At 37.3% G+C, this 25,570-nt stretch overlaps 1 protein-coding gene across 1 annotated transcript; it reads left to right on the forward strand.

Annotated features, from left to right (window-relative positions):
• The first annotated feature begins 1,872 nt into the window (after positions 1–1,872).
• On the forward strand, positions 1,873–25,288 carry LOC121374168 (ubiquitin-conjugating enzyme E2 K-like). Its single transcript, XM_041501139.1, has 6 exons — positions 1,873–2,007; positions 14,403–14,555; positions 16,032–16,114; positions 17,062–17,225; positions 18,333–18,397; positions 20,722–25,288. Exons 1-6 carry the CDS (start codon positions 1,918–1,920, stop codon positions 20,794–20,796), a joined length of 630 nt encoding a protein of 209 aa, XP_041357073.1. The 5' UTR covers positions 1,873–1,917; the 3' UTR covers positions 20,797–25,288.
• The last annotated feature ends 282 nt before the right edge of the window (positions 25,289–25,570 follow it).

Genomic DNA, 25,570 nt, shown 5'->3' on the forward strand with positions numbered 1-25,570 from the left:
TTATTTCGGTGTAAATGACCCAAATTATCAAAACTGCTTATACCAATTTGACAAAATCGGTCCCTGTTTAAGGTCTCCTACACAGACACTTCCGGGGACATTCTTCCCGGCCACATATTTCCTAATTGGGACACATATGGGTAATTCATTTAGCAAATGGTGGAAAATTAAAAACAAGATGCTTAATGGAAGCCTTCGGCTGTTTTTGCCCATGTTATTTGGAGTGAATCGGTTAATGAACCACCTATTCGGACCGGTACTACAGCCAGATGCGGGCGTATAGCAAAAAACTGAGACGGAAATGTTCTCAATTTTGGAGTGAAAATAAATGCTTATATAATGTATGTTTGCAATGGTGTATGTTGTTAGTGCCAACGAGAACCCGTTCTATGGGCAATCTTCGCTTGAAGTTGGGCAGTTTAACATGGGTTTCAATGGCAGATGACATCTGTGTAGTGAGACCATAATGTAAAACATGAAATTACTGTTTATCCCAAAATATATAAGTTTAGCAAGCCAAAATGAAAATGTACTAGTGTAGCATCCTTATAAAAGGTAATTACATCGATGTGGATTTCAGCCAAGTGTATGGGGGCCCTATTTGGGTAAATATTGCAAACATGTCAATTTTATTTATTTTTATTATTTTTCTTTTTATTTTCTTTTTATTTTTTAGGGGTGTGTGTGTCAAAATGTATATTCTAGTATACTTAATGTAATAAATAAATTGATCTGAGTGTCTAACACTGAGTTTCTCATTGTAAAAGGTCAAATTCAAGGTCACAAGGTCAATATCCAAATTCACCCTAATTCTGTGATTTGTGCATAATGAATTTTTTCGAATGTACAGTCATAATGACACACAGTTTTGATGGTATGTGAATATATAACATAGTATTCTACTATGAAAGTGGGAATTTGTATCTGCCATTAATAATATGTGGATCTTCATGCTGAAATATACAGAAAAAAACCAGGATTTCAACACTTCATTATGAAACAATTGTTGCCCCTAGCAACAATTGATGGAAACTAATATTTTTAATGAACTCACTAGATAATTAGCTTCTTTGTATGTTCCCCATATCAGAACTACCAACAAGGTCATACATTACCATATAGTGGCTGTTTGTTTGATGACCATCTATTGTGTGGATGACCGAGGAGTAACAATGTGATATGAAGTTTTATTGGATGGTATGGTGCATCTATCTTTTGGTGTATTGGTTAGAGTTCATAAGTTACATGGCTCTAGTATAGCTTTTCATGGTGTAAATGACCCAAATTATCAAACTGACTTCATACCAAGTTTGACAAAATCGGTCACTAGACTTTAAGGTCTCACTACACAGATCACTTCCGGGTGACAGTTCATTCATCACGGTCCCACTATAGTTCCTAATGGGACACATGTTATGGGTCACATATTCACTTCTAGCAAATGGTGAAGAATTAAAACAATATGTATGCTTAATGGTAAGCCTTCTGGCTGTATTTTGCCCATGTTATTTTGTAATATTGTGCATCGACCTTTTGGGACATGGGTATATAGCGCAAGTGACAGCCGGAGTGAATCGGTTAATGAACCACCTATTCGGACCGGTACTACAGCCAGATGCGGTCGTATAGCAAAAAACTGAGACGGAAATGTTCTCAATTTTGGAGTGAAAATAAATGCTTATATAATGTATGTTTGCAATGGTGTATGTTGTTAGTGCCAACGAGAACCCGTTCTATGGGCAATCTTCGCTTGAAGTTGGGCAGTTTAACATGGGTTTCAATGGCAGATGACATCTGTGTAGTGAGACCTAAAGCAAAGAGCCAAGTCTGACTTCCGCGCATGACAATTATGCACGGAAGTTGTTTCTTAGTTATGCCTTGTTCATCAAAAATGGTAAAAAGTTGATCAGTTAGTGCATGCTTTTTGGGTTAAAATATTTCATAATGGCCAATATAGCTGAACAGAGAATAAAAAGAGAGTTCAAAGAAGTTGTCAAAAGTGATGAGGTAAACAAAATAAAGTTTTAAACGTTAACGGTTTGACTATATCGTCAATTCTCGATAACACAGAACTCCCCCGTAAATTGGCGTAATATCGTGCCGATTCATGGTCATGATTGAAACTTGTCACCTTCCGTGGAGTTTATTTTCTCTCGCACAGCTTGTATAGTCTCCTTTCCAGAATGTTATTCAACATTCAGATTTAATTTTCTAAAGTAACACACTTAAAACAAGTAACTTTACAATCTCAGGGCAGGCCCTTAAAATAACTTTCCCAAAGTAAATTTTTGTTTATTGAAATTATTCCTTATTAAAGGAGGGGACAATTAAGGTATTTGGCCTGGTATGCATAGTCAATGATATATAATGCACATTATTGCTTAATATCAACAAGTATAATTGTATAGTTAATTAATAAAACGCTTAAATGTGACGGCTATTAATTATTATTACAGTGCTGTCCGGTGTATCGGCGCACCTAAGCTTTCAAGGACCATTTTCTATGTGAACATTGTAAAATATTTAATAAAATGCGTCTCTCACCAATGAAAAAGTGCATAATCTGAAATACACTGCAAACTGTTTTATGTCTGTAGTAAATAAACATTTTAAAATGGTGCATAAATATAGGCACCCCCTTGTATCCAAAACGATTTGCATGTCCGGTGATTCGGCGCAGTAGATGTAGATCGTTGACCCCGCTATTTATAAACCGCCCATGACCTCAATTTTAGCCCATAAACGCTACACTATTGTACCAGAATTATTTTAGTACTTTTTTTTGTCTTGTCTTGTTAAAAATATTACTATGAAAATGAACGATCACATATGACCCATCTCATGATCAGTTTTGGAATCGTTTTCTTGAGTGGCACAGTACTGCAGATGCATACATGTTCATTGTCATGCATAGCTAAGATGCCTACATGGATTTTATGTTTCTCGGGTAGATTGTGCACACACGTGGATCTTATTTCGCTTTTATTTTTTATAACAATGTGACAATTGTGAACTGGAATGACTGTCAATTAAGGTGTAAAATTTTCGTTTTGTTTGCATTTTCCGGTGTTTTCTTTTTCGGTTTAAATAAAAAAATATTTATACTGTTTACTATCATTTTTTAAATGCGGGAAAGGTGTTTTCAGACTGGTTTTAACATTCTTAATTAATAGCCTATCAATAAGGATGACCTACTTCGTGTTTATAAACACGAAAACAGGTGAATGATTTATTTTGAAATTATTATATAATTATTGATAATTCTAAAAAAAAAATTTAATTGCACCTTTAACAATAACTATGTTGATACTTGATTAACCATTGAAAAAGGAATTGAACTTTAATTCGTTAAAAACTCCGACAACATGACAACTTGTTAAGCATACTCAAGCAAAATACCAAGTGCGCCGATACACCGGACACGGTTGTATATATAACTGGCTCAGCCATTTCTTTTCAACATCACCTGTCCTCATAACTAGTGCATATTCCTTACAGTTAGTAGACTGGTCCGAACATCCCAACAGCCAATGGGATGGCGTAATTCTTCTACTGTGTACCCCTTCCTGTTCCAGTCACGTGACTGTAACTTCCATCTTTTTCCTTCGCTTATTTGGTTCGGACATGTTTTTTCGGGCTCTGCTGTTTTGAGTCAAACTTTGAGTTTTTTCGTTATACTTGTGTCTTCTTATGGTGGATTCGTTTCCTCCGTTGTCTTATTATGCTTGTCGCTATCTTTGTTAGGCTTTTAACGCTTGTTTTAAGTGTTATTTTTACAAATTTTGTTGTATTTCGTAGTTACTTTGTGTGGTCGCCATTTGCAAAATGGCATCTTGTGTTTACCAGCTTGTTGCAAATAATGGTTGTTTTTTCTTTCTGTTTCGCAGATTGAAAAGCTACTTTTATGTCTGATGTTAGCATATCTCGTGTTGTTCGAGTCTGCTTTCACTGCAAGAAGTTTATGTCATCTGACGACCCTTATGACAACTGCCCTAGATGTCGTGTTCCGTGCCAGACAGAGACGTGATGTGATCAGTGTGCTACACTGTTAGGGGTGGTTCCAGTGTCAGCGGTTTCCGGTTCGGTTCTGTCTGCTTCTGCAGTACTGATGGAATGTCCAGCGTCTTCCTCTAAGCGACCGTCATCCGTTACGGGTTCCAGTGATCGGCCTTTGAAGACTGTTTCCAGTAAGAAGCTTTGCGAACAGACCAAGTTTTCCAGACTGACTGAATTGTATACGCGGACTGAGTCATTGTAACAAACCGAGTCTTTCTAAGCGGACCGGGAAGACTGTTCTTACCATTTTCCCGTGATCGATCAGAAGATTCTGGTCATGGCGCAGTCGTTCCATGGGTCCAGTGGTTCATCCACACCGATCATTGGTTGATACGGCTTCCATGGCTTCCATCCGTATTCGACGGGACCATCCACAGTCTGTGTTCCGGTAGCAGCCAGCACTTCAGACCGTCTTGCTTGTGCTAGGAGCATGACGGACTTCCCATATGTCTTTCCGGACGATGCGTCAGCATCTTCGAAGCTGTGACCGTAACCGATCTTCACAGGCTCCATGGATTATCGTCGCCGATTTTTGGCTGAAGCGGCTTCCAGAGTTTCTGAGGGTTCCAGACAGGACCGTCTACGGTTCGGTTCCACTATTGACGATCACCTTGCCGGTGCGCAAATTATAAGAGCAGATGCGTCTCCGGCTGTTTCCATTATAGATACAGATTTGTGGACTCCATGATGATGAGGGGTTGACTGGCTGCGGTTTACGACATGCTCCGTCACATCTACCTCCGCCGACGCATTCCAAGAGGGGCCCGACACCGATGATTGCTTCGGATGTTCCTTGACGGCCGGTACTTTGCAGGTCGTTGCTACCGACGATGTTGCAGAAGACATTTGCTTCCATGGCTGCCATGGTTTCTGCGATTTTAAGGCAGGTCCAGTGACGGTTCCAGCGACATCTGTTACCGGCCCTATCTAGACTTTGCCTGTCTTGATGTTTCCGGATGCAGTCCATCCTGCAGCTTTGCTGTTTACGTCGCCTGTGGCTACTGTGGAAGGGACTTCAGCGGTTTCACCGGGTTAGTGTTCTTCATACTCTTCGCATGACCAGTCTGAGTCGTCCTCGTCTCGCTGCAGCCATGCACACAGTCAGTCTCTATGGCCTATCATGGGTCTCACGGACCGTCGTCACTGATCTTCAGCTGATCTCCAGCGACTGCCATTCCGTCTGTTTATGTGCGCCTTATGAAGAATTTCCACATGACGATCCAGTCCCATCTGTAGTTGAAGTTAAAAAAAAAAAAGGTGTTCGCAGTTCATATGACTATGCATGTTTGCCTTGCTGCTGTTATGAGATATTACCGTCGCATGGTACTTTCGACAATATGTCTCACTCCAAGGTTGCTACAGACATTCCACCTGATGACAAACTGTTTTTCCAGTTTCCTGCCGATTGTCGGTTTACCGTTGTTGATGTTGGGCCACACAGTCAAGTTGTTCTTCTACATCATCGATTCGAAGTTACATGCGATTTCGGGTTGGTGCTGACGACAGAATGTGTTGGTCCGTTTGTTGCTCGATGACTTTACCGAGATATTCGGCAGGTCGATCGCTACATCCGGTGGTGTTGCCAGTTAGTTGCTACTTCCGCTGGCTCTGGAAGTTATCCAGTCGCCATCACGCAGTTTGGAGTTTTTTTTACCGCAACTGTTTTACTATGGTCCATTGCAGTTTATCCCCTCATTGCGTTCACTGTTGTTTCACCAGAGTTGTATCTCAGGTTCGTGCTACAGGGAGTGCACTACGAGTGGATGGTTCTGCTATTTGGCATTTCGGTAGCTCCTTGGCTATTCACAAGAATAACAGTTACGATGTCGCGGGTTCTCTATCAGCAGGGTATATCATTTTACCCATGCCTGGACGACTGTCTTTTGAAGTGCCAGAGCAAGACGATGTTAGCGGACCAAGTCAGCTACGTACTTCAGTTCTTAACCGTCTCGGATGGATTATCAACCAGGATCTCCAGTGTATCAACACAGAATCTCCAGTGTATTGGGATGCAGCTGCATACCGTTCTGGGACTCTTTCAGGTTCCTACAGACCGATGGACCAAGATTCAATCTGCGGTATCCAAAGTTCTAGCCGAACCTGTGACTTTCCATGCGTGGCAGAGCCTGCTGGGTCTTTTGACCTCAGTCCAAGACTTGACTCTACGGGGTCGCCTGCAGTTACAGTGTTTACATGTCTTCCTGAATCCATACATCACGTTGAACAACCCCCAACTAATGATCACCCTTCCCGATAACCTTCGACCCTGTCTGCAATGGTGGCTGATTCCGTCGAACGTCTTAGGCGGAGTCTCTTTGAGGCCATTCCAAGCGACTGACCATCTGTTTGTGGATGCCTCGAGAGAAGGTTGGGGAGCATATCTCAACGGTCAGACAACATCGGGGCTGTGGTCTGCCGGTGAAGCCAGTTTTCACATCAACGTGTTAGAGCTTCTGGCAGTGTTCAATGCGATACGTCATTGGCGTCAGCACTTGATCTCATGGTAGCGACCAACAACGTGACAGCGGAGGCCTACATCAGTCAGGGCGGAACTCATTCCAGCAGCCTGCTCAATGTCACCTATCGTCTGTTCGAGCTGTATCTCCAGTCCACATTGAAACTCAAAGCCTCTACTATTGCTGGTTACGTTTTGGTCATCGCAACCGTTCAGGACTCCGCCACTGTTACAATGCTGGCTGTTGTTCCTGAGATCCACTCCATGATCAAGGGTTTCAAACACGATGATCAGGTCCAACATTTCGGCCACCGACATGGGACTTGAACCTGGTTATGAGGTCCTTGTCCAAACCACCTTACGAGCCCATTGCTGAGGGATCTGTAGATGTTTTGACAAGGAAGATGGTGTTCCTGCTGGGGTTCGCTACAGCGGCGAGAGTGTCAGAGATCCATGCTCTGGATGTGGACACGGTGCGGTTTCCTTGAGACAACACTTCACCTGCCTGATCAAGCGCTTTGCACCTACACTGTCCAAGCACTCTCTTCCATTGTGGGTTCCCACGATGTTGAGGACTTATCATTATGTCCTGGTCGAGCCTTTAAGCATTACATCGAGAGAACTAAGTCTTTTCGCAAAGATCAAAAGCATCTGTTCCTCTCATGCAACCAGAGCCACTTGAACGACATTACTAAGAACACAGTGTCTACTTGGATCCGGTCCATGATTCTGTGTGCTTACCAGGCAGATGGTTTACCTCCACCGTCGGCGTCTCATCCACATGAGCTTCGTGCCTTTGCCGCCAACATGTCGCTGCACTGCAATACACCTATTACCAGCATTTTAACAGGATGTTATTGGGCCACTGACTCCATCTTCGCAAACTACTACTTGAGGGATGTGTGTCCTGAAGATGTCGAGGGATTCCACTATCTGGATCCTGTGGTTGCAGCTCAAGCTCTGGTCAGTACTGGTCGTCCTCGTCACCACTGATGTCTGTCGAATTCCGGCCTGCACCCTGAGATGTCCTACGAATCTACAGATGAGGACTTGACTTTGACAAATTGTTTTTGGACACCTTTCCGAAGTTTCGCACTGGTTGGTGACATGACGTTTTGTCTGAATAACACTAGTTAGTTAATGTACTGCACACTAACGACCTGTTTCCTACTACTTGAACTAAGTTCTCCACTGTTTTACTAGTAAGAAAAAATTGGGGTTTTGTTGGTTTAATGTTCTGATGGATGCTTCCACCATATTGTTTGCGTTCAGTATACAATTATCGGTTGGATGGTTACCTAACACCTGCATCCGCGGTGGCGGCGCTTACCCACCATTCAGAACCCATTTGTTGGAGGACGAATTTGTGACCCTTTTCGTAATTCATGACTTCGTTCATCAACACCACTGGTGGATGCTGCCTTTCCCACTGTCAATACTAACAGTTATGAGGACAGGTGATGTATCTATAAAAGAGAAAACACCTCAAGTTTTCTCCATTTTGTACTATCCCAGTGAATATGCCGTCTGGTGAGCTGGTGGTTACGTAATACCTAACGTATTGAAGAGGGGGTGGGACATAGCCCAGTGGTACAGCACTCACTCAATGCGCGGTTGGTGTGGGATCAATCCCCATTGGTGGGCCCACTGGGCTATTTCTCGTTCCAGCCGGTGCACCATGACTTGTATATCAAAGGCTGTGGTATGTGCTACCGTCTGTGGGATGGTGCATATAAAAGATCCCTTGCTGCTTATCGAAAAGAGTAGCCCATGAAGTGGCGACAGTGGTTTTCCTCTCTCAATATCTGTGTGGTCCTTAACCATGTGTCCGACGCCATATAACTGTAAATAAAATGTGTTGACTGCGTCGTTAAATAAAACATTTTTCTTCCTTCGAACTGAAGAAACAAAACATACCTGATTTTTGCAGATGCATCGTAATGTTCTGTAATAATATCCATCCCAGTAAGCCAGCACCAAGTATATATTATTTTTCAATACAAAATAAACCACCATTGTCAGTATTGAAATAACTGTCTTATGTTTTGTACATAAATTAACCCATGTACTGAAATAATAATCGGAGTGTTTTCTTGGTTAATTGGTATTTTATTTCCTTGGCCTGTACCTACTACTACTACTACTACTACTACTACCACTACCACTACCACCACCACCACCTGTGGTTCCTGATTGGCAGGTGTATATTTAGACAGTCCCCAGACACTGTGTCTAGACATACTAAAAAGACGTGCCTCTGTTATTAAGATCACTGGGTATTGTGTGATAACCACACAGACACCCCTCAAGTCCTGCTTTATTACTGTAAGTAATTCTGTAAAACCCTTGATTAAGTAGACTTTCCCCATCTAAAATCACAAAACTGACTAATTGTAAACTGACTTGGGTGTGTTCTGTATTGTGATTGGTTACTTACATTCTTTTTCCGGGATCAAATGAAAATAACACCCATTTGGAACAGGCGAAGTTGACGATTCAAGGGTCTACAGTTAGATTGTAGCCAGGTATTTTTTTTAAAGAAATGCCAAATATACAGTTAGTTCTGTCGAAAAACAGTTCAGTTTACAATGGACATAACCATATGGAGTTTTTAGATTTGCGGGGGTTATTATCTATTTGATCCCGTAAATGTCATTTTTGACAATAGGCCTAATATGTATTTTATTCTTTGGATTTTTTAAAAGAGTAAAATACTATATCTCCATTTCGTTCTATTGATGCAAATTGAAATATATTTAGTTAAATAGTTTATTATACTATCAAGTCATTTATGTTGTTTTACAAGGCAGGTTGATGAAAGCGAAGCACCTTGTCGTAAATTAGAGTGTTTGTTTACACTGTGTATAGAGGCGATGGACGGAGCTGACGTCACTTCGCCCCAAGCTATACCACCAAACATCACAAAAACAAAACAAAATGGCTGCCCCCAGTTAGCAGGAATAATCACTTTTTTTTTATTAACTCTAAAACTACATGTTTTTCATTTCTTAAAGTGTTAGTATGTGTTGGTCGTCTTTCCATCTTTCCAACACATCAGGCTCATATTTGAGTTGATCCTCCCTTTAAAAGTGTTTAAAATGTACAAGATCAGCAAAGCTGAATTGTTTAAGGACAAAATAAATAAATATCAATCCTGAGTATGGTAATATATTAAATGCTGTTCTTATTTAAGGGAGCAGGTTAACTCGCCCCCAAACCAAATTCCCCCTACCAACTTGGCCCAGCGGTTTGTCAACTTGCCCCACACTGTTTAGTCAATTCATATCATTACCGTTTTATTAATTAAACATACCAATAGTTTAAGCAATAATGTGTATTAGTGTTGAATATGCACACCAGTCAAAAGCCATACCTGATAATTTTTAAAAGAAAATAATTGACAAACTCACAAACATCGTTAAAATAGGCTTAACAATTCATTGTTTATCTGATATTAGGATCTCCCCAATATAAAACAATTTAATAAGTGGTCGTAATAGTGTAGTTTCAGTGTAATATTAACAACTAAATTGACACCAAAGTTGTAGACGTCCATTTTTAATTTCGTCTCAATTATTTAGAAACAATAAAGTTTGGGGTGAGTTGTCCAAGCACTGGGGCGTGTTTACCAGCATTCTTATTTAATGCGAGCATTTGCTGACACTCATGTGTTAGTGCAAAAGAATTTCCACTTGGGCAAAAAACTGCTTGCCTTGTCTCTTGCCATTGGGTCCTTCCATGTCAACTCTTATCACCCGAAACACTGACCCTCTCAGATTTCGATGAAACTTAATACACTAGTAGGGGCGCAGGTTATAACCTTTCAGCCAATAATGTAGACCCATCAGTCAAGCGGTTTTTGAGATGTAGATCACAAAAGTTTTACCTAATTATAAAAAAATGGACCGAGTCACGTAGTTAAAAATGTGATAACTTGGCTCCAGATTAAGCTATTATTTTAACGTTTTTTAGAAGAAGAAAAACTTTTAATGAAATTGAAAGCTCTAAAAAGAATAATACATATTTTTAGATTGACCTTGACCTCCCTGAAATGAGTAGTCACAGATTTTTTCAAAACTTTTACAAAACATAGATATGTGTGTGGAACAGTCCCTGTTCAGTTAATGATGTGCACTTAACAGGTTTCTGAGATGGAGCCAATTATGTATATACGTCTTCAGCAGCTGTTTGATGAACATATGATTGACACAGTAGAGTATAAGCAGTGGATATCTACTGAAATATATGCTGGAAACAATGAGGCCGAGTTCAGATGACTTCATGAATAAATTCTGTAGACATCTTAAGGTACCGCAACACTATGATTTTAGTGGCAAGCAACAATCTGCCTTCTTGAGAGAAACCCAAGAGTCGCTGAAGCCTGGACATTTTTTAGTCATTGGAGATTTCACTGAGAACTATTCCTTTGTAGTCCAAGAAAAAGCATCCCATGTAAGTTATGTCATAATTTCTAAATGCAACATTCTTGACACCATTGCTCATTTGTTGTCCACCTATTCCAGAAGTATCATTGGTTAATCTAGAAGTGAGTGAGTGCTCTTCTTCCACAACAATGAAAGAAGCGGTGACTGTTGAAGTGGACAGTGGTGGCCCAGAGAATCAAGAAGTAGAAGTGAACTTTCTTCACCCACATGGCCCTTCCCCTTTGTCTTTACTCATGGCCCAGACATACTTCTGGCTGATATGAATGACATTTTAACTCCTGTTGAACCAGCCATTCATCCTGCTGGTCGAGTGTACAGTCTGCCAAAGAAGGAAGCACAACCAGGAGTGTGACTGACTATATTTTAATCCATCACATTCAGGTAAACCTAAGCATATGAAAATAGGTTAAAAATATGGAAGGCCGTACCTAAATGTTCAGTGTATGTTTGCAGTGAAAATTGCAAAGTGTGGTTTGGTTAGCAGAAACATTAAATTATCTTAAATTAGTAATTATTGTTTTACTAGTTTGAAGAAAGCAAGGATTCGAAGCTTGTGTATGTTAAATAACATTGTTTCATGATAATTTTGATTTACAACCAACCTCACTGGCATCGTGGTTAAGCCATCAAACATAAGGCTGGTAGGTACAGGGTTTGCAGCCTGATACTGGCTCCAACCCAGAGCGAGTTTTAATGACTCAGTGGGTGGATGGATGTAAGGCCACTACGCCCTCTTCTCTCTCACTAACCACTAATAATTAACAACTAACCCCCTGTCCTGGACAGGCGGCCCAAATTGCTGAGGGGTGTGTCCAGGACAGCGTGCTTGAACCTTAATTGGATATAAGCATGAAAATACATGTAAGTTGAAATGAATACTGGAAACAGTGTTTTCAGGGTGGCCTACAGCTTACTTGAACTATATACTACTCAAAAGAATTTAAGGGTCAAAAATTTATAACCAAATAAGTTTCAGAGTGTATTAGATTGATGATGTAAACTACACCAAATTTTTTATTTATTGTTCCATATTTACAAAAAACCACAAATAAACGTCACTGTATACAAGAAAGTCACATGACATGCTGTCAAAGTTGAAGGTTGTCAAACATGGATTTTACACATTAGAACATTCGTTTAATAGTGTGTGAATCCACCCCTGGCGCGAATACACTCGACACATCGTTGCCTCATGCTGTTGACCAGACGTGTGAAGAACTCTTGGGGAATGGCCTGCCACTCTGCCATAAGAAGTTGACCCAGATCATGAAGGTTCGCCGGAGGGGCATGGTTATCCCGAACACTCCTGCCCAATTCATCCCAGGCCTGCTCTATTGGGGCCAAGTCAGGCGAATATGCTGGCCAATCCATCCTGGCGATACCTTGTTGTCTGAGAAAGTCCGTTACCACCCTGGCGCGGTGGGGTCTGGCATTGTCATCCTGCAGAACTGCCCCGCCGCCAATCTGCTGAAGGCCTGGGAGAACCAATGGCCGGATAATCTCATTCAGATAGCGGATTCCATTCAGATTGCCATCCACCACATAGAGGGGGGTCCTGTGGTGGAGAGAGATGCCGCCCCACACCATGACGCTGCCACCACCGAACCGGTGACGTTGTCTAACGTTAACTTCAGCGAAGCGCTCCCCAGGACGTCTGTAGACACGAACCCGACCGTCGTTGAACTGGAGACTAAACCTGGACTCATCAGTGAACATCACTCGACCCCACTGAACACGTTGCCACCGCAGATGAAGCGTGCACCAGTGATGTCTGGCCGTTCTGTGACGTAGTAGGAGTGGTGGTCGAACAGCCTGGCGACGGCAGCGTAGATTATTGGCTCTCAGACAATTGCGTATGGTTTGATCAGACACTCAAGTTTCAGTCGCAGTCTGCAGATTGTCACGTAATCGGCGTGCAGTGGTTGTGCGTTGATGTAGAGCCATATTGGTGATGTAGTGGTCCTCTCTATTTGTAGTGCTTCGGGGTCTTCCCGAACGTGGACGATTTCGAACAGAATTCGTTGCTTGGTACCGTTGCCACAGTCGGCCAACGACACTCTGACTAACATCAAGTCTCAGAGCAACATTTCTTTGCGTATTGCCATCCTGAAGCCAAGCAATAGCCCTTCCTCAATCTTCGATAGTCAGTTGGAAGTCGTACCATTGTCGAATTTGGAGTGTGCACCGTACACGAACGCAAGCTCCAATTATACGGAAATTCAGCATTGGGAACATGGAATACACGTGCAAAGCGTGCAAATGAAGCGCTTTGTGAAAAAGCAAGTTATGGGCACTTAGCAGACCTTTCGCTTTCGCCCTAATTTACGTGCAAATGTAAGCATGTTTTCGCCATTAGAACTAGTCGACAGTGTCAATGACAGTGGATTTTAATTCATTTATGGGTTGCTTAGACCCACTTTCGTCAAAATGGAACAATACCATGCGTGACATTATGGTCTAGCTAATATAATTGACATTCAGAAAATAATGTCGAAAATATCGTCTGACCCTTAAATTCTTTTGAGTAGTATATTAACATTTGACTAAACAAGCTGTTGTGTGAAGCACTCACTGTGATTCAGTTACGTGCAGAGCACCCATGTGTAAATAACTGGCTCTGTCTCAGAAACCCTTGAAGTGCACATCCTGAGCACATATATCTATGTTTTGTGAACTTTTCGAAAAAATCTGCGATTACTCATTTCAGGAAGGTGAATGTCACAGTCACGGTCAATCTGAAAAAATTATTTTTAGAGCTTTCGATTTTATTGGAATTTAAAATGCACCCCCTTTCAATAATGTTCCAGTTAAGTATTTGCTGATGGGAATCTTTGACTACCGTTTGGTAAGCAGCGATTGCTTAGAATTTATATAGATTTCTCTGACTGTAAGAGTTGGTAACTGTCGAAATATCCATCTAGCTGTCTTATTATCAGAGTACTCGGTCTATGTTGAACCCTGCCTCAGGCATGTCCCATTTTTCATTTTTGCATTTAAATTAAGAGACAGCAGTAGTGTTGGGTATTGCACTATGGAATTGAATGCAACCACAGTCAACAAGGGCTATGGGGGACCTCCTCCACAAAGAAAATGGGTTAGGGAAATCATACAATAATGATAATTTTATTAATAAGTCATTAATTTTGTAAAAATGTTTAAAACAAATAAATTTGGGTATGGTGCCATACCATTTTACCCTCTGGCAGAAACCCTGTATTCAGTTACATGGTCATGACGGGTTATGTAAAAATTGAAATGGGTCACTTGAATTTGTTTTCATTTAAGCTATAAATGGTTTCTACATATTGTAAATTCTTAAGAGGCCTGTAACCAGAAGTACACCAGTAATGAGTATGTTCTTAAAACAAAAGTGTCCACTGTTGATGTTAAAAAGTACAATTGTTTTGTTTTTCATTTTGCAATAACTTTTTCTCTCTTTTTTACAGGTGGCAGCTTGTCGTATCAAAGTTGAGTTAATAGGTGACAAATTTGACCACCTGAGGGGAGAAATTGGTGGGCCACCCGATACACCATATGAAGGTGGACAGTTCACACTTGAGATCAAGATTCCAGAAACGTATCCTTTCAATCCACCTCTGGTAATTAATGCTGTGTTCAAATATGCTTGTAATTAGTATTTCCACCAATTTCTGATTTAAAATTGTGTCCAAAACAGTCTGGCGCTTCTATTTAGGAGTTGGAAGTAAAAAAGTTACATGTACGACCATCACTGTAAAGATTTAGCAGGAAAATATTGACTAATGTTTGTCTGAACTCTTTTGATAATAAAAATAAAGCATGTACTTTTAATGTATCATTGAAGACGATTAATTGGTGCAGATATGGTGGGAGACTATTTTTTATACTTATACTCACTGTGTCAGTTGAAAAATAGCATTCATCACTTACAAAACATGTCAAACATTGATTTTGTTAAAATTAATTGGCAGGGACGTGTACTCTACTTGTATTTGACCTCAATTTCATTTTGTCAGACACTGGGAAAGTTAGCTTGTTTCGTAAAAATTTTATCTGACAAAAGTGAATTTAGTATTCTATATATTTTTTCTGATGTCATTTGCCAAATATGGCAACATATTTTATTGCTAAAATATAATGGTCTACAAGTAAAAGCCAGTTTGAAAGTAAAAAATACCTTTCTTTCTAAAGCTTTAATTTTGTTGAGTTGTCTTTGACAAACTGAAACATGAACTTGGCTCCAGATCATCTGTCCAACTGCACCATGTTCGGGTGTATAATCACCTGTGGGACGTCGTTAATGTATTTTATCATTCATAAATATTACACTTCAGTAATGGTTTTGTGGCATGCTTCAGATTGACATTGTTTATATATATGTAGTTGGTAGTTCACAAAGTCTTCACTTCACCTGTACAAATGTATATTTGGGTAATCATAAGGGGCTGTCCCACAATCACAATGCTCTAGAGGAGCAAGGGTTCATAGAATGAATTACAAACCTCTATTACAAGAAGTTTACAATTTCCAAGCATTTTTGTTTTTTGTTTTTTTCTTTCCTGTGTGCAGTAAAGTCTGATTTTCATGGTATGTATTCACAGACATAATCACCACAATATTTATGAGTTTCATTTTAATTTAATTTATATTCAGTTAAATTTTATATTTTTATGGTAAACATCCAGTATTAATTTGTTTTAAAATTGTAATGGTCGTTATTACCCATATGGTTAAAAGTATCTTGGTACATATCAGAGAGGTACGTTCCACTAGAACGCCAGGTCGGACGTAACACTTGTCATTGATTGGCAAACTACAACCTTACAGAAACATCAACTAAACAAGTTGAGTGATATAAATTAAGATCAATTATGGGTAATAAATTAGATATTAAACACTACCATTTCATATCATGTTTATGTCCCTCGTGAAATAATTTTCATTGTCACTCACTAAAGCTTGTGACAATTGAAAATTATTTCACGGGGAACATAAACATGATACAGAACAGAAGTTCATTTAATATCCTATAATTCTGTGCAAATCCACTTCGGATGTTCTTAACTTTAAACAAATTTTGTTGATTTTCTGTTTAGGTAAGGTTCAAGACCCAAATATGGCATCCTAATATTAGTTCTGTGACTGGGGCCATTTGTCTAGACATTTTGAAAGATCAGTGGTAAGTATCCAGCATGAGTATGCTTTATTACTCTAATTTCAAACTCAGGAATGTGGCTACTGAAAAATGTGATTATAAACCTATCTTTTCCTCTCTTTTTTTTTGTAAATTACTTTTTGTTAAAATATTTGAAGTAATATTTTTTTTGCGTGGCGACTACACCCTATCAGGGTTTCTGCCAGAGGGTACAGAGATTAAAATTATATATCTTAAAATCTTGGAAATTAATGGATATATTTCTATCATTTTTAGAATGCTTGTTTAAAATTTGTTAAAGCACATGGAATGCAGTATCTGATTTTAAACCCATAAGCATCTAGTAGTGGCACTTGTGGTCTGTTTTGTTTTATTATGTTCCTTCAAATTATTTTCTGGAAGAAAGCTTGCCTGTTGCCAAAATTAAACCAAATCTATTTTAGAATATGACCTTTGTAATAAGATTGATAACTCCTATAACTTCGATAACTTGCCTTCAAAGACTTAAAATGCACCAATAGAAATTGTGGTATATGTATGTATCGTCGCCATGTAAAGCGACTAATTTCTTTTTGCATTGTTAACACAGTTATGATAATGTATGTCTTGCCTCAAAGTCAGATAATTTATTCTAGTAGTAGCATGACATCAGCTTTTTTATTTAGCTCGTTATGTTGTACGTAATGTTTAGCTCTACTTTAAATATTTCATGTTTACACTATTTCTCAAGAACCAAGTCTTAGGTCAGTAAAATATTAGTTATTGTTGCACCTAATAGTAATTTGTTTTCATCAATGCAAGTGAAACAAAAATAAAATTAATTAATTAGTAGCTAATGTATGAATTCTATATTATTTATCTTTAAACATGAATAGAACTAGGTTAATCTTGAATTTTACATCACAGATCACAGAATACTTGTTATTTTTAAATGGATGTTTGCTTTGAAGATGAACTGTTGAATATTCCAGGGCAGCAGCCATGACACTTAGAACGGTTTTATTGTCGCTACAAGCCCTTTTAGCTGCTGCGGAGCCTGATGACCCACAGGACGCAGTCGTCGCACAACAGTACAAGGAACACCCTCTAATATTTGAACAAACTGCAAGACACTGGACATCAGTTTATGCAGGAGGTACCTATAGGACAGTCGTCTATTATTATATGTCTAATTTTAGTGTGCAGGACACAAGTTCATGCATGAAAAAACTATCTGACATTGATTGAATACTGGGGTTTTTAAAAACTGTTGTTTGTACTATTGGACAGTCATACAGTGGACTATTGTCCAAAGTGACATTTGTGTAACAGACCTTGTGGTTTGAGGATGCATTAGCTCTGGTGACCTCCACCCCCACTCCTCATTGTATCTCTGTTATACCCTATATGTAATCCTTCTGAGCTTGTCAACATCCTCTGGATTGTTACAGTGACCAACAATTTGACCAACATATTGAATTTTGTGTATATTATTATTTTTTGTGGTTGATAAAAATAGCAGATCTTCTATTTAAATTTTAAAAAATAAGAAACACAGTGACCATTACTTCATGAATAAAAATGAGCTATTGTTTTGAAACTGTTACATAACTGATAAATAGCCTGTCCCTCTTCTGTAATGTGTTGTAATGCATCCCATAATATTCACTTCCAAGTGTTAGGTAATTATTGAGCATCCAAGGTTGTATTTCTTGGTCCATGTTATAAAAATTAAATGTCTTGTCCAAACAAATAACATGAAATTAAAGTAGAGAGATTAGCTAAATTCTTGAGGCTTTAAATTTAAGCAGTTACATCTGTTTAAAATCAAAGTAACCTGGCCTTTAGATGTATGACATATAATTTGGCTAATAATTAAAAAGCAAAATAAACAAAAACAAAAAGACAAATCACTCTCCTTACTAGATATTTAGAAGATAAATTTGCATCACTCCCCTAACTAAGTTTAGGAGAGCTGTTTACTGCTCCTCTCAAAAAACAAATTCACCACGAGGGCTAGTATAATACGTATTGCTAGTATAATACGTATTGCTAGTATAATAGGTATTGCTAATATAATAGGTATTGCTAGTATAATACATATTGCTGTGTAAATTGGCACAATCTTAGTCCTGTTCATGCACAGTTTGTTTATTTTATTTTAATCTGGATGTGGTTGGCTAAAAAACAAAAACAATCAGTAAGCAGAGTATTGTATGCACCTAATAAATGTATTCATAATGTAAATCTCAATGTATTTCAGGTCCCAAAAAGGAAACAGAATTAGAGCAAAAAATATCCAAGATAAAGAGCATGGGATTTGGTGAAGTAAGTAAATCAGTTACTGTACAGTGATAGTTGAACAAGGTGAATATTGGGTCAATGGTTTCATATGTAGGTACACAATGGATGGACTTGTTTTTATTTAAAAGGTTATAGATGATTAGATTGGTTACACATACGGCAACGTGTACTTGTGACATCATGTTAGACGTAGATCTGTTAAAGGGAGTATCAACTCAAATATGAGCCTGATGCGTTGGAAAGATGCATACCCAGATGACCAAGACATACTGACACTTTAATAAATGAAAAACGCATAATTTTAGAGTTGATAAAAAAAAACGTGGGGGCAGCCATTTTGTTTCGATTTTGTGACGTCCAGTGGTATAGCTTGGGGCGAAGTGACGTCAGCTCCGTCCAACGCCTCTATGCACAGTGTAAACAAACGCTCTAATTAACAACAAGGTGCTTCGCTTTCATCAACCTGACTTGTAAAACAACATAAATGACTTAATAGTATAATAAACTATATAACTAAATATACTTCAATTTGCATCAATAGAATGAAATGGAGTTATATTTTACTCTTAAAAAATCCAAACAAACAAATGCATATTATTAGGGTACGTTCGAGCAAAAATGACCACTCACGATACCCAAATGATAATTTTCTTTTCTTTGGGACTACGTAATTGGTCAATTTTGTGATTTTAAATGGGAAAGTCTACTTAATCAAGGGTTTTACAGAATTACTTACAGTAATAAAGCAGGACGGCTGACAATGTCTGTTACAATTTGAGGTGTGTCCGTGCAGTTATCACACAATAAATACTCTGTGATCTTAATAAAAGAGGCACGTCTTTTTAGTATGTCTAGACACAGTGTCTGGGGACCATCTGAATATACACCTGCCAATCAGGAACCACATGTACAGGCCACGGAACGAAAAGACCAATTAACCAAGAAAACACTCCGATTATTATTTCAGTATGTGGCTTAATTTATGTACAAAACATAAGATAGTTATTTCAACACTTTGACAATGGTGGTTTATTTTGTATTGAAAAATAATATATACATGGTGCTGGCTTACTGTGATGGATATTATTACAGATCATTGTGATACATCCGCAAAAATCAGGTATGTTTTGTTTCTTCAGTTCGAAGACTAATTCCTGACGTGACACGTTGGGTATTACGTAACCACCAGCTCACCAGAGGGCATGTTCACTGGGATGGTACAAAATGGCTGTGCCCGTTATATATAATAGCCGTCACATTTAACCATTTTATTAATTAACTATATGATTATACTTGTTGATATTAAGCAATAATGGGCATTATATATCATTGACTATGCATACCAGGCCAAATGCCTTAATTGTCCCCTCTAAGAACTTGTAAAAGTGCTGTTTAGAAAAGATGTACCTGCACATGTACACACAACTGTACCTTAATGAATGGACATTATCTTTAAACATGCAATAACCAGAGGTTCAATTATTTTATTACCTATTCAGTCCATGTGTGTTTCGTGCTGCAAAAAAAACGGGGTAGGGTACGATATGCTGGAATTATGTTTGTCCCATAATTTGAGTTTTAGTTTCATTTTGAAAACTGTTTACCTTTTTTTATTGATATATTAAAATATATTGTTGTAGAATGGAAATGTGGTGGAGAACATTTTCCATTGTTTGAGAGATGATTGTAAGTGGAGTTAGCCTTTTATCTGATTGAATTGTCAGTGTGGTTGCTTATTTATTCCAAGTTTTAAAATTTAAACCTTAGTTAGCCGTTTTAGACCATCAGAAACAACAAAAAACAAGACATGGAAGGAAGGTAAATGCTGTTTAGGTCAGCTTTCAGTAAATGAGTTGCCTCCAGCATGTTGATATTTTGTTAATCCATCTAAATTATCTCCCTTTAAGATTATCAATGCTTATTGTTGTGTATACACTACAGAGTTTGAAACTTGCCAAAAAATATGGTGGCCCAAAAATACTAATGCATGTTGGCAAATTATGGTAAGCAAATCACGAGCAAGATTTTAATGTGGAATACAAATATTAATAGTGGCTCATGTGTTATACTTATAGCTCTAAAGAAGATAATATTATTTGGGCGACTAACACCATTCTTTTTTTTATTATTTAAGTTGCTCAAACAGGACATTGGTCGCATTTGGTGACCTGGTCACAGGCCGTTTCAAGCCCTGCACTAAACAGTTGGTGTTTCTTTTTTATTGAATGTTATTAAAAATTAGATTTCATGATTCCATATCTTAATTTCTAGCTGGAATGAATTTTGGAAAGTAAAGCCTAGAAAGAATTATGGTAGATCTCAATGTTGTTTTTTTGTTTTTTTTTCAGCATCAAGCTAGAGTTGCATTATCATCCAAAAATTGGGACATAGAAAGAGCGACAGAATACCTGCTAACCAGCTAGCCAATGACTGCGTGGTCTAGACAATTATAATGTGATGCATCATCTGGTTTTTTGGAGTACTTTCACACTGGAAAACAAGGCATACATAATTGTATTGGTTCATATGATTTCCACTTGTGCTGACATATACGTGTTTTATTCTTCACAGCCTGTTTAACACAGGGGTAAATTGTTGATTTTTCCAGCTATACTCCAGTGTGCACCAAATTAACACACAGCTTTTATCTGCTTAGAACTGTACATACTGACATGTTGAGAAATACCCATGATTCCTATATTTAGAAAGAAAAATGCATTTTAAAATGTACAATCATTCAAATATTAGCCTTTTCTAAAACCACATAATTACCCCGTCCTATAATATTTTTGGGTTTCGTAGCTCAAAAATAAAAAACGACATTGAGGAAAAATAATTACTATTGCACACAGAGGAAAATGTATAATTGTTTTGTTATATTTATGAAGTGATTTTCTGAAAAAAATGTCCTGTCTAGATTAGGGGTCAATTAGACTTAGCCTTATTTGTAATAATAATATTACTACTACTATACTACTACTATTTTATCATACATGGTAAAGCAGTGGTTTTCAGTGATTTTAATGTTACCATTATAAAGCAAACCAGCAATGCAAGAATGCCATAAATATATACAGAATGTTATAATCGTGTATTATAAAATGCAGGCTATGTATAACGTGTATACAGTTGGATGTTTTTTAAGCAGCCACTGATCTGCCTTGAGTGGTCAGCTGTATGATACTACTTTAGATTGCTGCTTGACTTGAATTTGACTGCATATACAACTAACATGTCAGGTCTGAAATGATTGTCATATTCGTGTTGTCCAAGGTGTGAGAGAATTGTGAAAAGGTTCATCATCTTACATTGAAATATATTAATAATGATTCCACTTGCTAGCTTCTTTCATGTCTACCTTTGTAATGTTTTCATTTGTGAAATCCTTCTTAATAGGGCTGATATTTCGTTTTCATATTCATAAACCTACCCACAGTGATCCTTACAATATTGATAAAAGGAGTTGGATTCACCCTCATACTTTGACATTTTCATGTGTCGCAAACACTGTGTAAAGGGAGGGGAGTGTTCAAATAGTTCTGTGGAGCAACTGGTATCGCAAGAACAGTGCCCGTTCTGTGTGGTTTTGGGGGATTTATTTTTGTTCTCTTTTTTATTCTTCTTTTTTTTTTCTTTTTTTTTTTTTCTTCTTGTTTTTTTTGACAAACCAGGTATGATGTACAGTACACTCATTTGGTAATATCTTTTGGGGTGGGTTTTATTTTGGTTTTGTATGTTTGTTTTTATTATGATTTATTTATTTATCTTTCTTACTATTTTGTTATATATTTGTGTTTCCTGTTTGGCAAACCAGTTTACCCCATTAGTCAGAACCCTGGTTTAACACAAATGACACTCATTTAGTGGCTGGTTTGTGTTTTAGTTTACATTATTTTTTTTTATTTTTTGCATATTTGTGTTTGTTGTTATCAAACCAGTTTGTTTTCGCCTCGATTGCTACATTGGCAGTAACTTAATTTGTTTGTTATGTAGAGTTAAGTAGAAATATAATTCTTCTAATATATGGTGTTTATAATCCCATGTGGTTGTTACTTTTCTTGCTATAGTGAAAAGACCCATTGGTGACAAAACGTATGTTGAATGCACTAGTTATGGGCATTATGTTTTAAGAGATGAAAATAGAATTATGCATGTATGACAAGATAAAAATTAATGAACATACTCAAAACTAAATATCAGATTATTTGAAACTAACATGCATAAATTTAAATTTTATAATTCATATTGAATTGTAGTTACTAGTCCTGAAAGACAGAACAGTAATAAATTATAGAATTGTAGATTTTGTTTTTGATTTTTTAAAATAATATTTCGACAGGAGTTAAAACACCCTGTGATGATAGGATTGTGACCTAAAATAGTTGATGAAATTCCTAAATCTTACCTCACAATTGTTTTCCATTCCTCTAGTACATTTTGATATTATAGCCTAACTGTTCACACTCATTTCTTATTTTGAAATATGTTTAACATCATGGCATACACCAACACCCCAAGATCAAGTTAGAGAAATTTCTTGAGTTTTTTTGTTTTTTGTTAATAGGTTCTATAAATTAAAGATTTTATTATTTAAAAAGTTTGGGAATTAGCTTTAATCCAAATTTTGCTATTAAGCATGCAGATTTTATTTGCTCCAATGTAAATGCTTTATTAGATAAATCCGCTTTTGTCCAGATTTCAACTAGTCTTAAGCTCCTAGATTTACTGGCAGGAATAAAACACAATTGAAGGCATAAAATGGAGAATGTTTAAATATTTAAGTATTTATAATTAATCATCTATGATACCATAATTGTTCTTCACTTAAATCATCTTTATCTCCAATGTAAGTAAAAAATTGAGTATTTGATTAAAAAAAAGTATTTGATTATAAAATGTCTTAAAAAGATGCTGACCTGTCAAAGAAGTTAACATTATCCATGTGATTTGTACAGATTTAGAAAATTATGGAAATTTGAGTACACTATGTCCAGGATTTTGAAAGTTTAGAATTTTTTTTTTTTTACCTTTGAATTTGGAAAGTCTTGAAAAATTGTGATTTCACAAGTGTTCAAATTTCAATCACTCATAATAAAAATAATTTCAGTGGTTTGTATTCATCCCACTTCCCATGTGATATTTGGCGACTATCCTGGTCTCGGCTTTGATGTATGATATTCCAATCTGTTGTTACAAGTAAGGGAGACAAGCACTCTTTCATCACATCATGTAGTATATAGTGGCTTTTTGTAGACAACATACCAATAAATGTGACTTACATGTTACATTTATTTTCATGTACTTAGTGGTGGCTACATACAGATGCCATAATTGTAACAATAACTTACATATTACATTATTAGTCATATGCTGGTGTGTTGTTAAACATTCAGTCATTCGTGTATTTAGCAGTGGCTATTTATAAACCTCATACCAGTGATCATAACTAGTGGCTATTTGTAGAGGACATGCCATCTTAAATATATATCTCTAATTTGTGATGTATGCTAATATATATTAATAATATGTTATAGGATTCATATTTTAATTTGGGGCTGTCAGTGAGTTTCCTCTCTTTTCTTCTGTGTGATTTTATATATGTATGCTATTTTTGTGTGTATGTCAGGTTTGCTTTCAGCGCCCATGTTAGAAACACTTTGTGTCAGGACTTCGTCAGACAAAGCATAGTTAAATTAACCCTACAAACTAACCCAGGGTTAGTCTTACAAATTTCTTTTAATTATTTCTGCACAAATACAAACTAAACTAGATTTGATTGTGTATGGTTGTCCTAAATCAAGTTTCAACAAAGGTTTTCTATTACTATTTCTATTGATTCAGTCATTGGTTTTAACAGTTCTCTTAACTACTGGTTAAGCAAACTGTTTGCTTGTTGCTGACCACCCCTTATTATGCTATATCAAGCAGTTCACATTTGGATTCATTATTTCTCCCACACTTGTACTGTTCTAGACAGAACCCTTTGAAGGCAATATTGGGTTGCATTTGATCCGACATCAGAAATGGGTTCTAATGAGACGCGGCATGAAAAATATGAAAACGGTGCACCATCAGGCTAAAATGACCTTGATGTATTACTGAAGCCTAAACCATGCTAATTTTACAGTGTAAATTGAGCATGTATGATCATTTTTGTTAGCATGTCTTGTATAATATATTCTCTTGACCTGCAAGAGCCAGAAGATGTGATCTCGGTTTTTGTCGGTTGCACTAAGATGACTCAATGCTACTCTCTCTTAATTGATCTATGTAAACCTGTGTGAGTATTCAGTAAGTTACGTACCGGGTATGTCGGCCAGAAGGTCCTGTTCTTGTATACCATCCCAAGAATCACAATAAGTGGAGATAGATGGTTTTGCTATTAAATTAAATAGAATTAGTTATTGGTGTTTAAACATATATCTTGAGAGTTTGTCTGTTGAATAATAAATGAATAGCTGCATTTTAGTATTGCCACATGGGGTTTTTGTCTTCTTTTTTTTTCTTTTTTTTAAATCCTTATTAATTGTGTTCATCATTGGATTGGATGCAGGTGTTGAAGCAGAACATTGTACAATTTTATCTACAGTTTTGTGTGAAGATCATTGTGTTGAAATAACTGCACCGTTATTTTTTTGCCAAGTTTTGTTAATTTTTTGTCTGAATGTATTATATGTTTATTTTTTTTCTGGGAGAATGTTTTTGGTATATGTTTGCTTGCTATTTTAATCATGAGTGTAAGTTCTTTGAGATTTTTCTTTCCAGCTTTTCTCAAGTTTCCTTGCCCTGTCTCCTTGGTAACCAGGTGCATATTGACATATTGTCAGCACTAATGTAGATAATGTGTAAACACAAACCTTGATGTAATACAAGACTATTCTGATATTTGAAATATACATATTTATTACCAACAAAGAGTCCTTTTGTGTTTGTTTGTCAGTATGTTTCATATTTCCAATTATCAATGTTTATTATTTGTTTTTATTTACATATTTTCTTTTGTTTGAAAATGATGAAAAACAACAATTTGAATATACATCTAAAAGTGGGTGGGGTGGAAAAAAAAGAAATATTAGTTTTGTGTTTTGAAGTTAGTTTTACCATGCATCACTGCAATGCCATTTTGATCGATTCCAACATATGCAGGAATATGTGAGAAAAACAAATCCAAGGAAAATCGTAGCTTTGTACAAAGCA

This window comes from Gigantopelta aegis, chromosome 6 (genome assembly GCF_016097555.1).
Source record: "Gigantopelta aegis isolate Gae_Host chromosome 6, Gae_host_genome, whole genome shotgun sequence".
Lineage (NCBI taxonomy): Eukaryota > Metazoa > Mollusca > Gastropoda > Neomphalida > Peltospiridae > Gigantopelta > Gigantopelta aegis.

What these genes read in the sequence shown, in the direction of transcription:
- LOC121374168 (XM_041501139.1), top strand. Translation starts at nt 1,918, where the DNA reads ATGCTTTTTGGGTTAAAATATTTCATAATGGCCAATATAGCTGAACAG. An exon ending in AAGTTGTCAAAAGTGATGAG is followed by an intron (nt 2,008 to 14,402) that starts GTAAACAAAATA and finishes TCTTTTTTACAG; the next exon opens with GTGGCAGCTTGTCGTATCAA. An exon ending in ATCCTTTCAATCCACCTCTG is followed by an intron (nt 14,556 to 16,031) that starts GTAATTAATGCT and finishes TTTTCTGTTTAG; the next exon opens with GTAAGGTTCAAGACCCAAAT.